Source organism: Scyliorhinus canicula, chromosome 2 (assembly GCF_902713615.1).
Source record: "Scyliorhinus canicula chromosome 2, sScyCan1.1, whole genome shotgun sequence".
NCBI lineage: Eukaryota > Metazoa > Chordata > Chondrichthyes > Carcharhiniformes > Scyliorhinidae > Scyliorhinus > Scyliorhinus canicula.
In genome coordinates this window covers 85927798-85944310 of record NC_052147.1, presented here as the reverse complement: position 1 = coordinate 85944310, position 16513 = coordinate 85927798, and the positions used below count along the sequence as shown (strand labels likewise).

General features: G+C 49.9%; 1 protein-coding gene across 11 annotated transcripts in view; it reads right to left on the bottom strand.

The window, feature by feature from the left end:
• LOC119955584 (BRD4-interacting chromatin-remodeling complex-associated protein-like) overlaps positions 1–16513 on the bottom strand; it is a 358633-nt gene that overhangs the window by 128057 nt on the left and 214063 nt on the right. For 10 of the 11 annotated variants that reach the window (XM_038781953.1, XM_038781963.1, XM_038781974.1 and 7 more), the window contains one exon: positions 12457–12723. The exons of the other annotated variant lie outside the window; for it this stretch is intronic. In XM_038781953.1, coding sequence (XP_038637881.1) covers positions 12457–12723 — 267 coding nt within the window. The remainder of the gene's footprint in view (positions 1–12456; positions 12724–16513) is intronic. 11 annotated transcript variants of the gene reach the window in all.

Genomic DNA, 16513 nt, shown 5'->3' with positions numbered 1-16513 from the left:
CCACCCCAAACCTCACTTTGCTTTTATGCAACGCAGCCTTAGCCAGAAAAAAAACCACCTGCCTTCTGTCAAGCTCCGCTGTGAGATCCTGGTATATGTGAATACCACCACCTTCCCACATCACCTCTCGATTCAGCTTCGCCAGTCACATCTTTTCCTTCACCTGATAGCTGTGAAAGGAGACTATCAGGGCTCTTGGTAGTTCATTCGTCTTTGATTTCAGACAACAATATGCCGATAATCTCTGCAAAATACTTCGATCACCAGCCCTCAGACAGTCCCACGATCCTTAGATTCTGTCTTTGAGACCTGTTCTCCAGGTCCTTCACTGGCTCTCACCCCTTTGTTACTCTCCACCACCCTCTGCAGCTCCTCACTGCAGTCACTCCTCACTCACTGAGGTGAACTGGTCGCTGTGCTGCAACAATGCCTCATCCACTCCCTTCAACACCTCTCCTTGCTCCCGTACCTCTGACGATGTTTTTGCCAAGGCCTCCTTTACCGGGGCAAGAGTAACATCCACCCACTCCTTGAGCACGGTCATCATCTCCTTTGATGCCTATCGAAATGCTTGGAAAACAGCCGCTGAAACTCCCCCGCCATCACTTCGGGCAGCTTATCCACTGTTGTGGGCGGCGCCCTACCCGGCGTGCTCGCTCCCACCATCCTTCCCCCCCCGCTGAACTCTCTCCCCCTCTTTCCACGCCCCCCCCCCCCCCCCCCAACCCCCCCCCGGAGCTCTTTCTCTGGGATTTCAACATCCTTTGGTTGTCACAACATTTCTAACAATCGATCATATAAAATCCTCCCCAAATTCTCAGCGAAAAGGGCCAAAAGGAAAAAGCATGAGCCACCCAACGTGCGAATTCCACCTACATGTCACCTCCGGAAGTTCCGGTTCTGCCATGATTAAAGAGGATATCAAAACAGTCAGCATAACAGGCACGCGGCACAGCTACCATGAATAATCCCTGGAACATCAGGACAAATAAAAGACAATCATTACAGTGATTTTGATTTGATTTATTGTCACATGTACCGAAGTACAATGAAAAGTATTTTTCTGCGGCAAGGGAACGTACACAGTGGACAAAAAAGAATAATCAACAGAGAACATTGACAAATGGTACATCGAGGAACAGTGACTGGTTACAGTGCGGAATAAGGGGCCAAACAAAGCAAATACATGAGCAAGAGCAGCATAGGGTGTCGTGAATGGTGTTCTTACAGGGAACAGATGAGTCCGAGGGGAAGTCGTTGAGCAGTCTAGTAGCTGTGGGGAAGCAGCTGTTCCTATGTATGGATGTTCAGGTCTTCAGACTTCTTTATCTTCTGCCTGATGGAAGGTCTAGAAGAAGGCAAAGCCAGGGTGCGAGGGGTCTCTGATATGCTATCTGCCTTCCTGATATCATCGCTAGATTCACCCAAGTCAGACACCTTATCCATTAGGCCACGCTGCCACTGTTCGCTTTCTGCCTTCCTGAGGCAGCGGGAGCTGTTTACAGAATCAATGCGGGGATGGCAGGTTTGTGTGATACGTTGGGCTGAGTTCACTACACTCTGCAATTTCTTGCGATCTTAGGCCGAGCAGTTGCCATACTAGGCTGTGATGCAGCCGGATAGGATGCTCTCTATGGAACATCTGTAGAAGTTTGTGAGAATCAATGCACACATGCCAAATTTCTTTAGCTTTCGGAGGAAGTAGGGACGTTGGGCTTTCTTGACTGTTGCATCAACGTAAGTGGACCAGGACAGACTGTTGGTAATGGTGACCCCCCAGGAGCTATCGACCATCTCCACTTTGGAGCCATAGATGTAAGGGGGGGGTCGAGGTTGTTTTCGGTGCACCATGCAACCAAGTGATCTACCTTCTGTAGTCTGATTCATCGTTTGAGATACGACCAACCACAGACGTATCATCTGCAAACTTATAGACTGAATTGGAGTTAAATCTTGCAACACAATCGTGTCTGTACAGGGAGTACAGTAGAGAACTGAGCACACATCCTTGTGGGGCCCCGGTGTTGAGGACTATTGTGGAGGAGGTGCTGTTGCCTATCCTGACAGACTGTGGTCTGTTGGTGAGGAAGTCAAGGATCCAGTTGCACAGCGAGGGGTCAAGTCCAATCTGTTTGGTTATAAGTCTTGTCGGGATAATGGTGTTCAAGGCGGAGCTGTAGTCTATGAACAGCAATCTGACATAGGTGTCCTTATTGTCGAGGTGTTCAACTGTTGATTGTAGAGCCAGGAAGACAGCATCTGCTGTGGACCGGTTGGAGTGATATGCGAACTGCAGTGGATCGAGACCGTCTGGGAGGCTGGCATTGATCCTTCTCATCACTAGCCTCTCAAAACATTTCATGATAACAGACGTCAGGGCCACCGGCCAGTAGTCATTGAGGCAGACTACCTTGTTCTTCTTTGGTACTGGTATTATGGTGGTCTTGTTGAAGGAGGTGGGGACGTCGGAACAGAGGAGTGAGGCTTTGAAGATGTCTGCGAATACGCTTGCCAGCTGGTCAGAGCAGGCTCTGAGTGCTCACTCAATTACTCCGTCGGGACCCGTCGCTTTCCGCGGGTTCACTTTCAAGAAGGCAGCCCTTACCTCTGAGGCTGTAATAGTGGGTATGAGTGTGTCCAAGGCTGTTGGGGAGGGTGGCACTGATGTGTTGGCTGACTGTTCAAAGCGGGCATGGAACCTGTTCAGTTCATCGGGGAAGGATGCTCCAGCTCTGGTAGTGCTTGAATGTTAACACCTCTCACTAAGCAGAACAAATGACAATGAAATCAGACACACAACAACATGACAAGGAGGAAGTCCGGATTTCAAATTTCCTGAGCTGCAGATTAGCAGTCCAGTTCCTTGCCCTCTATGGACTTAACAACGGCCAAGGCACTAGAAGGATCAACAAAAGACTTAACTGAGTTTTTGGATATCACTTTCAGGGTCGCAGGATAATACATGGCATAATTATTTCCGCTTTGAGTCACCTTTGAACTACATCGAAGTCCTGGCGCTTCAGCTGCGTCGTTGTTGAAAAATCCTGGAAAAAGATCCTCCCTCATGGAGCCAGGTCTCGCACACTTCACTGTCTCCAGCACCCTCTGGCAATTTTTAAAATTGTGGAAAAGATTATTATAGGCTTGAATGTTGATGGTCCTTCGGCCTCAGAGACAGGATACAGTGCCCTCCCTCGGCCTCAGAGACAGGATACAGTGCGTTCCCTCGGCCTCAGAGACAGGATACAGTGCGTTCCCTCGGCCTCAGAGACAGGATACAGTGCCCTCCCTCAGCCTCAGAGACAGGATACAGTGCTCTCCCTCGGCCACAGAGACAGGATACAGTGCCCTCCCTCGGCCTCAGAGACAGGATACAGTGCCCTCCCTCGGCCTCAGAGACAGGGTACAGTGCCCTCCCTCGGCCTCAGAGACAGGATACAGTGCTCTCCCTCGGCCTCAGAGACAGGATACAGTGCCCTCCCTCGGCCTCAGAGACAGGATACAGTGCGTTCCCTCGGCCTCAGAGACAGGATACAGTGCGTTCCCTCGGCCTCAGAGACAGGATACAGAGCGTTCCCTCGGCCACAGAGACAGGATACAGTGCTCTCCCTCGGCCTCAGAGACAGGATACAGTGCCCTCCCTCGGCCTCAGAGACAGGATACAGAGCGTTCCCTCGGCCTCAGAGACAGGATACAGTGCGTTCCCTCGGCCACAGAGACAGGATACAGTGCCCTCCCTCGGCCTCAGAGACAGGATACAGTGCGTTCCCTCGGCCTCAGAGACAGGATACAGTGCTCTCCCTCGGCCTCAGAGACAGGATACAGTGCGTTCCCTCGGCCTCAGAGACAGGGTACAGTGCCCTCCCTCGGCCTCAGAGACAAGATACAGTGCTCTCCCTCGGCCTCAGAGACAGGATACAGTGCCCTCCCTCGGCCTCAGAGACAGGATACAGTGCGTTCCCTCGGCCTCAGAGACAGGATACAGTGCTCTCCCTCGGCCTCAGAGACAGGATACAGTGCCCTCCCTCGGCCTCAGAGACAGGATACAGTTCGCTCCCTCGGCCTCAGAGACAGGAGACAGTGCCCTCCCTCGGCCTCAGAGACAGGATACAGTGCCCTCCCTCGGACAGGATACAGTTCGCTCCCTCGGCCCCAGAGACAGGGTACAGTGCCCTCCCTCAGCCTCAGAGACAGGATACAGTGCGTTCCCACGGCCACAGAGACAGGATACATTGCCCTCCCTCGGACAGGATACAGTGCGTTCCCTCGGACAGGATACAGTACGTTCCCCGCGTCCTCGGAGACAGGATACAGTGCGTTCCCTCGGCCTCAGAGACAGGATACAGTGCCCTCCCTCGGCCTCAGAGACAGGATACAGTGCCTTCCCTCGGCCTCAGAGACAGGATACAGAGCGTTCCCTCGGCCTCAGAGACAGGATACAGTGCTCTCCCTCGGCCTCAGAGACAGGATACAGTGCCCTCCCTCGGCCTCAGAGACAGGATACAGTGCGTTCCCTCGGCCTCAGAGACAGGATACAGTGCGTTCCCTCGGCCTCAGAGACAGGATACAGTGCCCTCCCTCGGCCTCAGAGACAGGATACAGTGCTCTCCCTCGGCCTCAGAGACAGGATACAGTGCTCTCCCTCGGCCTCAGAGACAGGATACAGTGCCCTCCCTCGGCCTCAGAGACAGGATACAGTGCCCTCCCTCGGCCTCAGAGACAGGATACAGTGCCCTCCCTCGGCCTCAGAGACAGGATACAGTGCCCTCCCTCGGCCTCAGAGACAGGATACAGTTCGCTCCCTCGGCCTCAGAGACAGGAGACATTGCCCTCCCTCGGCCTCAGAGACAGGATACAGTGCCCTCCCTCGGACAAGATACAGTTCGCTCCCTCGGCCCCAGAGACAGGATACATTGCCCTCCCTCGGCCTCAGAGACAGGATACAGTGCCCTCCCTCGGACAGGATACAGTTCGCTCCCTCGGCCCCAGAGACAGGGTACAGTGCCCTCCCTCAGCCTCAGAGACAGGATACAGTGCGTTCCCACGGCCACAGAGACAGGATACATTGCCCTCCCTCGGACAGGATACAGTGCGTTCCCTCGGACAGGATACAGTACGTTCCCGCGTCCTCGGAGACAGGATACAGTGCGTTCCCTCGGCCTCAGAGACAGGATACAGTGCCCTCCCTCGGCCTCAGAGACAGGATACAGAGCGTTCCCTCGGCCTCAGAGACAGGATACAGTGCTCTCCCTCGGCCTCAGAGACAGGATACAGTGCGTTCCCTCGGCCTCAGAGACAGGGTACAGTGCCCTCCCTCGGCCTCAGAGACAGGATACAGTGCTCTCCCTCGGCCTCAGAGACAGGATACAGTGCCCTCCCTCGGCCTCAGAGACAGGATACAGTGCGTTCCCTCGGCCTCAGAGACAGGATACAGTGCTCTCCCTCGGCCTCAGAGACAGGATACAGTGCCCTCCCTCGGCCTCAGAGACAGGATACAGTTCGCTCCCTCGGCCTCAGAGACAGGAGACATTGCCCTCCCTCGGCCTCAGAGACAGGATACAGTGCCCTCCCTCGGACAGGATACAGTTCGCTCCCTCGGCCCCAGAGACAGGGTACAGTGCCCTCCCTCAGCCTCAGAGACAGGATACAGTGCGTTCCCACGGCCACAGAGACAGGATACATTGCCCTCCCTCGGCCAGGCTACAGTGCGTTCCCTCGGACAGGATACAGTACGTTCCCGCGTCCTCGGAGACAGGATACAGTGCGTTCCCTCGGCCTCAGAGACAGGATACAGTGCCCTCCCTCGGCCTCAGAGACAGGATACAGTGCCTTCCCTCGGCCTCAGAGACAGGATACAGAGCGTTCCCTCGGCCTCAGAGACAGGATACAGTGCTCTCCCTCGGCCTCAGAGACAGGATACAGTGCCCTCCCTCGGCCTCAGAGACAGGATACAGTGCGTTTCCTCGGCCTCAGAGACAGGATACAGTGCGTTCCCTCGGCCTCAGAGACAGGATACAGTGCCCTCCCTCGGCCTCAGAGACAGGATACAGTGCCTTCCCTCGGCCTCAGAGACAGGATACAGAGCGTTCCCTCGGCCTCAGAGACAGGATACAGTGCTCTCCCTCGGCCTCAGAGACAGGATACAGTGCCCTCCCTCGGCCTCAGAGACAGGATACAGTGCGTTCCCTCGGCCTCAGAGACAGGATACAGAGCGTTCCCTCGGCCTCAGAGACAGGATACAGTGCCCTCCCTCGGCCTCAGAGACAGGATACAGTGCTCTCCCTCGGCCTCAGAGACAGGATACAGTGCTCTCCCTCGGCCTCAGAGACAGGATACAGTGCCCTCCCTCGGCCTCAGAGACAGGATACAGTGCCCTCCCTCGGCCTCAGAGACAGGATACAGTGCTCTCCCTCGGCCTCAGAGACAGGATACAGTGCCCTCCCTCGGCCTCAGAGACAGGATACAGTTCGCTCCCTCGGCCTCAGAGACAGGAGACATTGCCCTCCCTCGGCCTCAGAGACAGGATACAGTGCCCTCCCTCGGACAAGATACAGTTCGCTCCCTCGGCCCCAGAGACAGGGTACAGTGCCCTCCCTCAGCCTCAGAGACAGGATACAGTGCTCTCCCTCGGCCTCAGAGACAGGATACAGTGCCCTCCCTCGGCCTCAGAGACAGGATACAGTTCGCTCCCTCGGCCTCAGAGACAGGAGACATTGCCCTCCCTCGGCCTCAGAGACAGGATACAGTGCCCTCCCTCGGACAAGATACAGTTCGCTCCCTCGGCCCCAGAGACAGGATACATTGCCCTCCCTCGGCCTCAGAGACAGGATACAGTGCCCTCCCTCGGACAGGATACAGTTCGCTCCCTCGGCCCCAGAGACAGGGTACAGTGCCCTCCCTCAGCCTCAGAGACAGGATACAGTGCGTTCCCACGGCCACAGAGACAGGATACATTGCCCTCCCTCGGACAGGATACAGTGCGTTCCCTCGGACAGGATACAGTACGTTCCCGCGTCCTCGGAGACAGGATACAGTGCGTTCCCTCGGCCTCAGAGACAGGATACAGTGCCCTCCCTCGGCCTCAGAGACAGGATACAGTGCGTTCCCTCGGCCTCAGAGACAGGATACAGAGCGTTCCCTCGGCCTCAGAGACAGGATACAGTGCGTTCCCTCGGCCTCAGAGACAGGATACAGTGCTCTCCCTCGGCCTCAGAGACAGGATACAGTGCCCTCCCTCGGCCTCAGAGACAGGATACAGTGCGTTTCCTCGGCCTCAGAGACAGGATACAGAGCGTTCCCTCGGCCTCAGAGACAGGATACAGTGCCCTCCCTCGGCCTCAGAGACAGGATACAGTGCTCTCCCTCGGCCTCAGAGACAGGATACAGTGCTCTCCCTCGGCCTCAGAGACAGGATACAGTGCGTACACTCGGCCTCAGAGACAGGATACAGTGCGTTCCCTCGGCCTCAGAGACAGGATACAGTGCGTTCCCTCGGCCTCAGAGACAGGATACAGTTCGCTCCCTCGGCCTCAGAGACAGGATACAGTGCCCTCCCTCGGCCTCAGAGACAGGATACAGTGCCTTCCCTCGGCCTCAGAGACAGGATACAGAGCGTTCCCTCGGCCTCAGAGACAGGATACAGTGCTCTCCCTCGGCCTCAGAGACAGGATACAGTGCCCTCCCTCGGCCTCAGAGACAGGATACAGTGCGTTCCCTCGGCCTCAGAGACAGGATACAGAGCGTTCCCTCGGCCTCAGAGACAGGATACAGTGCTCTCCCTCGGCCTCAGAGACAGGATACAGTGCCCTCCCTCGGCCTCAGAGACAGGATACAGTGCTCTCCCTCGGCCTCAGAGACAGGATACAGTGCTCTCCCTCGGCCTCAGAGACAGGATACAGTGCTCTCCCTCGGCCTCAGAGACAGGATACAGTTCGCTCCCTCGGCCTCAGAGACAGGATACAGTTCGCTCCCTCGGCCTCAGAGACAGGATACAGTGCGTTCCCTCGGCCTCAGAGACAGGATACAGTGCATTCCCTTGGCCTCAGAGACAGGATATAGCGCACTCTTTCCAATTTGAAACGCTCAGATTTCACATCCAGCTTAAGAAAACATGGCAGCCAAGAACTGAAAAGGAGCCTTACCCTCCACTCCTTCTGGCAGACCAACTACCCGGATATTCTTTCTCCAGCCTCGGTTCTCCAAATCTTCCAGGATTTCTGACAAGCCACGTAGCTGGTTTTCCAAGTAATGCATAAGGGCTTCAGCAGAGAAAGCAATATTTTCAACATTCAGGATTAATTCCTCTGTTTCATCAAGCCTTTTATTAGTATTCTGCAGCTCGACTTTATGAGAACTTTTGGGTCAGAAAACCGAGTCGTTAATCAATTTCTCAGATGATGTTTGCAATCATCATTTTCAGCGCCTCAGAGAACACTGGGTTGAGAGACCGCTTGAGGATCCCGTCGCCATATTGAAATACCCGTTCTACCCCTGTCAAATCCAACATTTTTGCATTCTTCAGCATTTTCTCTCTAATACTTATCCAAAAGTCATCCAGGGACATACTACCAAGTTTTAACTCTTGGATTAGGTGAGCATGTGCCAGGCAAACAGGATAAAAGATGGATCATAAAACGAGTGGCACCATGTGGTCCACCCGTAAATAGATATTTTTTAATCAATGTACATTATAACATTCATGTTTATACCTGAAAATTAAAGCTAACCATTTGTCATCATGCAAGAATTAATTTCAAATGCACTATTTTAAGTGTCCCTTTGACTCAGGTAACTCAGTAAATTCCTCACTCCCTTGGTACTTGCTGGAGAGCATTCAAAATCGCTGAAACACATCCTGACCTTTCAGTGGCAAAGTCAATTAAACAGAAAAGCAAACTTTATGTATTTGTATTGCAATAATAAAAGAGGTCAAAGAAAAACTGCCTACGAGATGCCTGGATTAACAGTAAAGTATGACCATTTAATAAAAGGTACAGTTCACATATATTAAAATCAATTTGACCATCAGTATTGTTTTGTGTACCTTTTAACAATGTAGCATTGGGAGTGCAGGGTTCCTGAAACCTGTGATGGTTTTACCGTCCAACCCTTTCTTTAGTCACAAGTCCCTGTATCGTTCTCTGGTACAGAAAATGTAAACAGGCTATTGTTCGAAGACAGGAGGAAGCCATTCAGCCCCTCGAGCATGCTTGCTATTCTTAGATCATGGCTGACCCATACCTGAACTCTCTACCTGCTTCAGTTAATACCTAAACCCAACAAAATTCCAACACCTGCAAAACAAAATATTACATACACTAGAAATGTCAAACAAAACCAGAAAATACTCAGCATTAATGGAGAAGGCAGCATCAATGGAAAGAGAAACAAAGTCAATGTTTTATGTCAGTATCTTTTCGAGATGTAAATCGACCAAAAACATTAACTCCGTTCTTTTTGCGATGCTGCCAGACCTGCTGAAAAATCTAACCATCCCTACAACTGGCCTTCAGTTTTTCTTTTTATTCTGTCCGTGATGTGATTAGACCAGCATTTATTGCACATCCCTAATTGCCTTCAAGGAGATGGTGGTGAGCTGCCTTCTTGAACCGCTGCAGTCCATGTGGTGTAGATACACCCACAGTGCTGTTAGGAAGGGAGTTCCAGGATTTTCCTAAACTGAGCTGTGATTTAGCTGAAGCGAACTGGAAACAGCTACTTGAAAGTAAATTAATATCATAGAATTTACAGTGCAGAAGGAGGCCATTCAGCCCATCAATTCTGCACCGGCTCTTGGAAAGAGCACCTTACCCAAGGTCAACAATTCCACCCTATCCCCACCCAACACTAAGAGCAATTTTGGACACTAAGGGCAATTTAGCATGGCCAATCCACCTAACCTGCACATCTTTGGACTGTGGGAGGAAACCGGAGCACCCGGAGGAAACCCACGCACACACGGGGAGGATGTGCAGACTCCGCACAGACAGTGACCCAAGCCGGAATCGTACCTGGGACCCTGGAGCTGTGAAGCGATTGTGCTATCCACAATGCTACCGTGCTGCCCGGTAATGCCAGATGAATGGCAACATTCAAAGAAGAGATAGTATGAGTTCAAGGCAAGTATATTCCCTTAAAGAGAAAGGGTGGAACCAGCAAATATAGAGCCACCTGAATGCCAAACGGGGATACTATAAAAACAGAACGCTGATTTCAGATACTGAGGGTTTAATACTGCAAAACAAATCCAGGGTATAAATAGTGTGGTGGTGAAATTAAAAGGGAAACCAGGAAAGCAGAGAGAGGGAATGAAAAACGTTTTGGCAGGTTAAATGCAAGGAAAACCCGAAGATTCTTTTATAAATATAAAAAGAGCAAAAGGATAATGAAAGAAAGAGTAATGCCTATAGGGAGCATAAGGTTAACCGGTGTGTGGAGATGGAGGATGATGGTATGGTTTCTAATGAAGACTTTGCAGCTGTTTCCACGAAAGAGAGGGCCAATAAAGCCTGGATGAAATGCTGTTAAGGGAAACAAGAGAAGAAATAGTGGAGGCTCTGACCATCATTTTCCAATCCTCTCTGGCTACAGGTGTGGTGTCACCAGACTGGGAGAACAACTAACGTTGTACTACTGTTTGGAGCAAGAGAAAGAGATAGATTGTGTAATTGCAGATCAATCAGTCTGTAATTTTTGGAAAATTATTGGAGAAGGTTATAAGGGTATAGGATAACTTCTCACTTATAAACATAGTCAGCACAGATTTGTTGAGGGATTGTCTGAATATGATTGCATTTTAGAGGCAGTAACAAAGAGGGTCAATGAGGGTAGTACATTTAATGTTCTCCAAATGGATTTCAGCAAGGCTTTTGATATGGTCCCACATTGCAGACTAATCATAATGGTAAAAGTTAGTTATGAAAATAAAATTTTCAAGGCAAATGCCAAGTTGGATCTAAAATTGCCTCAGAGGCAGGAAGCAGAGGTTAATGGTCACTGGGTGACTGGAAGGCTGTTTCTGGGGGTTTCTGCAGGGCTCCGTACTAGAATCATAGAATTTACAGTGCAGAAGGAGGCCATTTAGCCCATTGAGTCTGCACCTGCTCTTGGAAAGAGCACCCTACCCAAGTCCACACCTCCACCCTATCTCCATAACCCAGCAACCCCACCCAACACGAAGGGCAATTTTGGACACTAGGCCCATTGCTTTTTGTAATGTGCATCAATGATCTGGACTTGAATGCAGGGTCTACAATTAAGAAGTTTGCAGATGATACAAAAATAGGCCTTGTTGTCAATAATGAAGGAAGTGGAGCCTGCGGGAAGATATCAACGTGGGCAGAATAATGGCAAATAGAATTTAATCTGGGGAAGTGTAAGGGAATGTATTTGGGGAAGGCTAACAATAAAAATAAATGGCACGGTACCGAGTGAGGGACCTTGGAATCCATGTCCATAGATCCTTGAAGGTGGCTGGACAAGGGCATAAGATGGCCAAAAGACATAGGGGTACGTGTATTCTACGCTTCAGCTAATAAAGCTAAGAACTAAGAGGTTATGCTGGAACTGTATAAAATACTGGTTAGGCTATAGCAGCAGTATTGCATACAGTTTTGCTCACCGCACAGTGGGAAAGATGTGATTGCACTATAAAAGGATACAGAAGGTTTATAAGATGCTGCCTGGATGGTAGAATTTTATTTATGAGGAATAGGCTCGGGTTGTTTCTGGAACAGAGGAAGTTGAAGGGAAGCCAAACTAAAGGATATAAAACATGATGGTTTAGGTAGAGTGCAGAGGAAATACCCTTTTCCTCTTAGCTGAGGTGTCCAAAACTAGGAGCATGGGTTTTGGGCAAGAGTTAAGTGGTTTTAGAAAGGATTCAAGGGGGATCTTTTTCCCCTTGAGACCTTGGAAGAGATTTGGAATTCACCCTGTCTGAAAGGCTGGTAGGAGGTAGAAAACTTCACAACATTTTTTAAATCCTTGGATCGGCAATTGAAGTCCTGTAACCTACAAAGCTACAGACCAAGAGCTGGAAAGTGCGATTGGGCTAGATGGCTAATTGTCAGCTGGCACAGAAACTCTGGGCCGAAAAGCCTCCTTTCATGCTGGAAATCTTTCCGCCTTTCCCTTCCTTAAGGCACTCCTTAACCACCTTTTGATTACTTGCCCTTTACGTGGCCCGACAAATTATTGTCTGAATACAGTCCTTAGGGTATTTTACAATGTTAAAGATGCTATACAAATGCAAGTGGTTATTACTTTGAAGGAAGATAGCAATAATAATCTGACAGAGGGCAGACTGAGCTTCAATAAATGAATCATTTTAGCCACAATATCACAACCTTAGCAACAAATTTATTAGTTGAATTCCTCCTGGTTTGGTTCCAAGGCAAAGGAAATGAACATGTAATTGTGCAATTAAAGCTGCTGTGACTAGGAATCAATTCATACCTGGCTTGCCAAAGCTGGCAGGAAGTGGCTGGGCTGACTTTGAGGTAAGACTGTTTGGTTTTTGGGCTCCATTAACACAGTGCTTGCTGGCACGAGGATGCTGCTTGTTTGTACTGCAGATCCAATCCCACTGCTGACAATAACAGACGTTGGGACACTGTTAGCAGAAAATGGTGCTGCCAAGCCATTGGAAGAGGTCAGTGAGAGGCCTTTCTCCTGTTGGAGCTTCAAGGCCTGCTGGTAAAGGAGTTGCTGCTTTTGCTCTTTCTGTAATTGAAAAGGTTTTAAAAAAAAAAATTAACGGCATATAAAAATATATATTGAAGCAGTCCCTGTCCAAATGCAGCAAGACCTAGGCAATGTTGAGGCTTGGGCTGATAAGTGGCAAGTAAAATTTATGCCACATAAGTGCCAGGTATTGATCAGGTCTGACAAGAGAATCTAAACATCCCCTTGACATTCAATGGCCTTAACATTGCTGAATCTCCCTCCATCAACATCCTGGGCATTGCCATTGACCAGAAACTTAACTGGACTGGCCATGTTAATACTGTGGCTACAAGGGTTAGTCAGAGGCTGGGAATTCTGTGACAAGGAACTCATGTCCTGATTCCCCAAAGCCTGCCCACCATCTACAAGGCACAAGTCTGGAGTGTGATGGAATACTCTCCACTTGCCTGGATTGGTGCAGCTCCAACAACACTCAGGTACAGGCTTGTCTTTTTGCTCCGGGGACCCACATTTGCATATTTTTCTCACTCAAGGGGCCGATAAGCAAGTTTTGGAATAATCAGGTTTGGCATAACAACAAGCTGGATTTTTTTTTAAAAGAGGTGTGATGGAAATTGCTGAGCAATGTCACAGCAATAAACTGTTACATTTTTTAAAAAGTCATAAAAATCCACAGGGTGTGAAAAGGTGGGTCCGTGTCTATGTGTTGGTGTTTGATGGTGAGAGTGAGTGATAAATCTGAGACTGGCCATAAGACAGACTCACACTCACTCAATCTCCCAGGGCTAGACGTGACCCCTTGAGGAAGAAAATTGAGACCACCCTCCTCCCCCATCTGATATTGTCCAGCACAAAGAAGCCACTTGATTGGCACCCCATCCACCACTGGTACATATTACCAACAGAGTATGCCATCAAAAAGATCTACGGCAGCAGCTCGCCAAGGCTCCTTCAATAGCACCTTCCAAACCTCAATCACCTGGAAGAACAAGGGCAGCACGGTAGCCTTGTGGATAGCACAATTGCTTCACAGCTCCATGGTCCCAGGTTCGATTCCGGCTTGGATCACTGTCTGTGTGGAGTCTGCACATCCTCCCCGTGTGTGCGTGGGTTTCTTCCGGGTGCTCCGGTTTCCTCCCACAGTCCAAAGATCTGCAGGTTAGGTGGATTGGCCATGATAAATTGCCCTTTGTGTCCAAAATTGCCCTTAGTGTTGGGTGGGTTACTGGGTTATGGGGATACGGTGGAGGTGTTGACCTTGGGTAGGGTGCTCTTTCCAAGAGCCGGTGCAGACTCGATGGGACGAATGGCCTCCTTCTGCACTGTAAATTCTATGATATCTATGATAAAGATGTATGGAATCACCACAATCTGCAAGTTCCCCTCCAAACCAACCAACATCTGAATAGAACTATATATTTTTGTTTCATTCTTGCATGGGATGTGGACATCGCTTACAAGGAGAGCATCAGTTAAGAGTCAGCCACATTGCTGTAGAACTGGAATCACATGTAGGCCAGACCCCGGGGGGGAGGACGATGCCTCCCGATATGAACTGCATCGGGCTCATCGGTCGTGGAGGCCTGTACCAAAGACGAGTGAGCCGCCAAGAGTAGTAACTGTGTGTTTCCGTAGCGTGAAAGAGAAGGTCCTGTGCTGGGCAAAGCAGAAGCGGGTGGTGCAGTGCGCTGGACCTGGTATACACATATACCAGGACTTTACGGTGGCGCTGGCGAGGAGGTGGGCTGCCTTCAGCCGGGTGAAGAAGTCACTGTACATCAGCAACGTGCAGTGCGGCATAGTATATCCAGCTAAGTTGAGGGTCACCTACAAATCCAAGGACTTTTATTTTGGGACGGCGGAAGCAACGGAGGAGTTTGCGAAGGCAGAAGGACTGTGGCAGAATTGAGAAATGGTTGTGTATCAATGTAGACTCATAGAACATAGAACACTACAGCGCAGTACGGGCCCTTCGGCCCTCGATGTTGCGTCGACCTGTGAAACCATCGGAAACCTATCTGACCTACACTATTCCATTTTCATCCATATGTCTATCCAGTGACCACTTAAATGCCCTTAAAGTTGGCGAGTCTACTACTGTTGCAGGCAGGGCGTTCCACACCCCTACTACTCTCTGAGTAAAGAAACTGCCTCTGACATCTGTCCTATATCAACCACCCCTCAATTTAAAGCTATGTCCCCTCGTGTTGGTCATCACCATCCGAGGAAAAAGACTCTCACTGTCCACCCTATCTAACCCTCTGACTATCTTATATGTCTCTATTAAGTCACCTCTCAGCCTTCTCCTCTCTAACGAAAACAACCTCAAGTCCCTGAGCCTTTCCTCGTAAGACCTTCCCTCCATACCAGGCAACATCCTAGTAAATCTCCTCTGAACCCTTTCCAAAGCTTCCACATCCTTCCTATAATGTGGTGACCAGAACTGCACGCAGTACTCCAGGTGCGGCCGCACCAGAGTTATGTACAGCTGCAGCATGACCTTGTGGCTCCGAAACTCAATCCCCCTGCTGATAAAGGCTAGCACACCATATGCCTTCTTAACAGCCCTATTAACCTGGGTGGCAACTTTCAGGGATTTATGTACCTGGATGCCGAGATCTCTCTGTTCATCTACACTACCAAGAATCTTGCCATTAGCCCAGTACTCTGCATTCCTGTTACTCCTTCCAAAGTGAACCACCTCACACTTTTCCGCATTAAACTCCATCTGCCACCTCTCAGCCCAGCTCTGCAGCTTATCTATGTCCCTCTGTATCCTATAACATCCTTCAGCACTATCCACAACTCCACCGACCTTCGTGTCATCTGCAAATTTACTAATCCATCCTTCTACACCCTCTTCCAGGTCATTTATAAAAATGACAAACAGCAGTGGCCTCAAAACAGATCCTTGCGGTACACCACTAGTAACTGAACTCCAGGATGAACATTTGCCATCAACCACCACCCTCTGTCTTCTTTCAGCTAGCCAATTACTGATCCAAACCACTAAATCACCTTCAATCCCATACTTCCTTATTTTCTGCAATAGCCTACCGTGGGGAACCTTATCAAACGCCTTACTGAAATCCATATACACCACGTCAACCGCTTTACCCTCATCCACTTGTTTGGTCACCTTCTCAAAAAACTCAATAAGGTTTGTGAGGCATGACCTACCCATCACAAAACCGTGTTGACTATCGCTAATCAACTTGTTCTTTCAAGATGATTATAAACCCTATCTCTTATAACCTTTTCCAACATTTTACCCACAACCGAAGTAAGGCTCATAGGTCTATAATTACCAGGGTTGTCTCTACTCCCCTTCTTGAACAAGGGGACAACATTTGCTATCCTCCAGCCTTCCGGCACTATTCCTGTCGACAAAGACGACATAAAGATCAAGGACAAAGGCTCTGCAATCTCCTCCCTGGCTTCCCAGAGAATCCTAGGATAAATCCCATCTGGCCCAGGGGACTTATCTATTTTGACATTTTTCCAAAATTGCTAACACCTCCTCCTTTTGAACCTCAATTCCATCTAGCCTGGTCGACTGAACCTGAGTGTTCTCCTCGACAACATTGTCTTTCTCCAGTGTAAACACTGACAAAAAATATCCATTTAACGCTTCCCCTATCTCCTCTGATTCCACACACAACTTTCCACTACTATCATTGATTGGCCCTAATCTTACTCTAGTCATTCTTTTGTTCCTGATATACCTATAGAAAGCCTTAGGGTTTTCCTTGATCCTATCCGCCAACGACTTTTCGTGTCCTCTCCTCGCTCTTCTTAACTCTCCCTTTAGGTCCTTCCTGGCTAA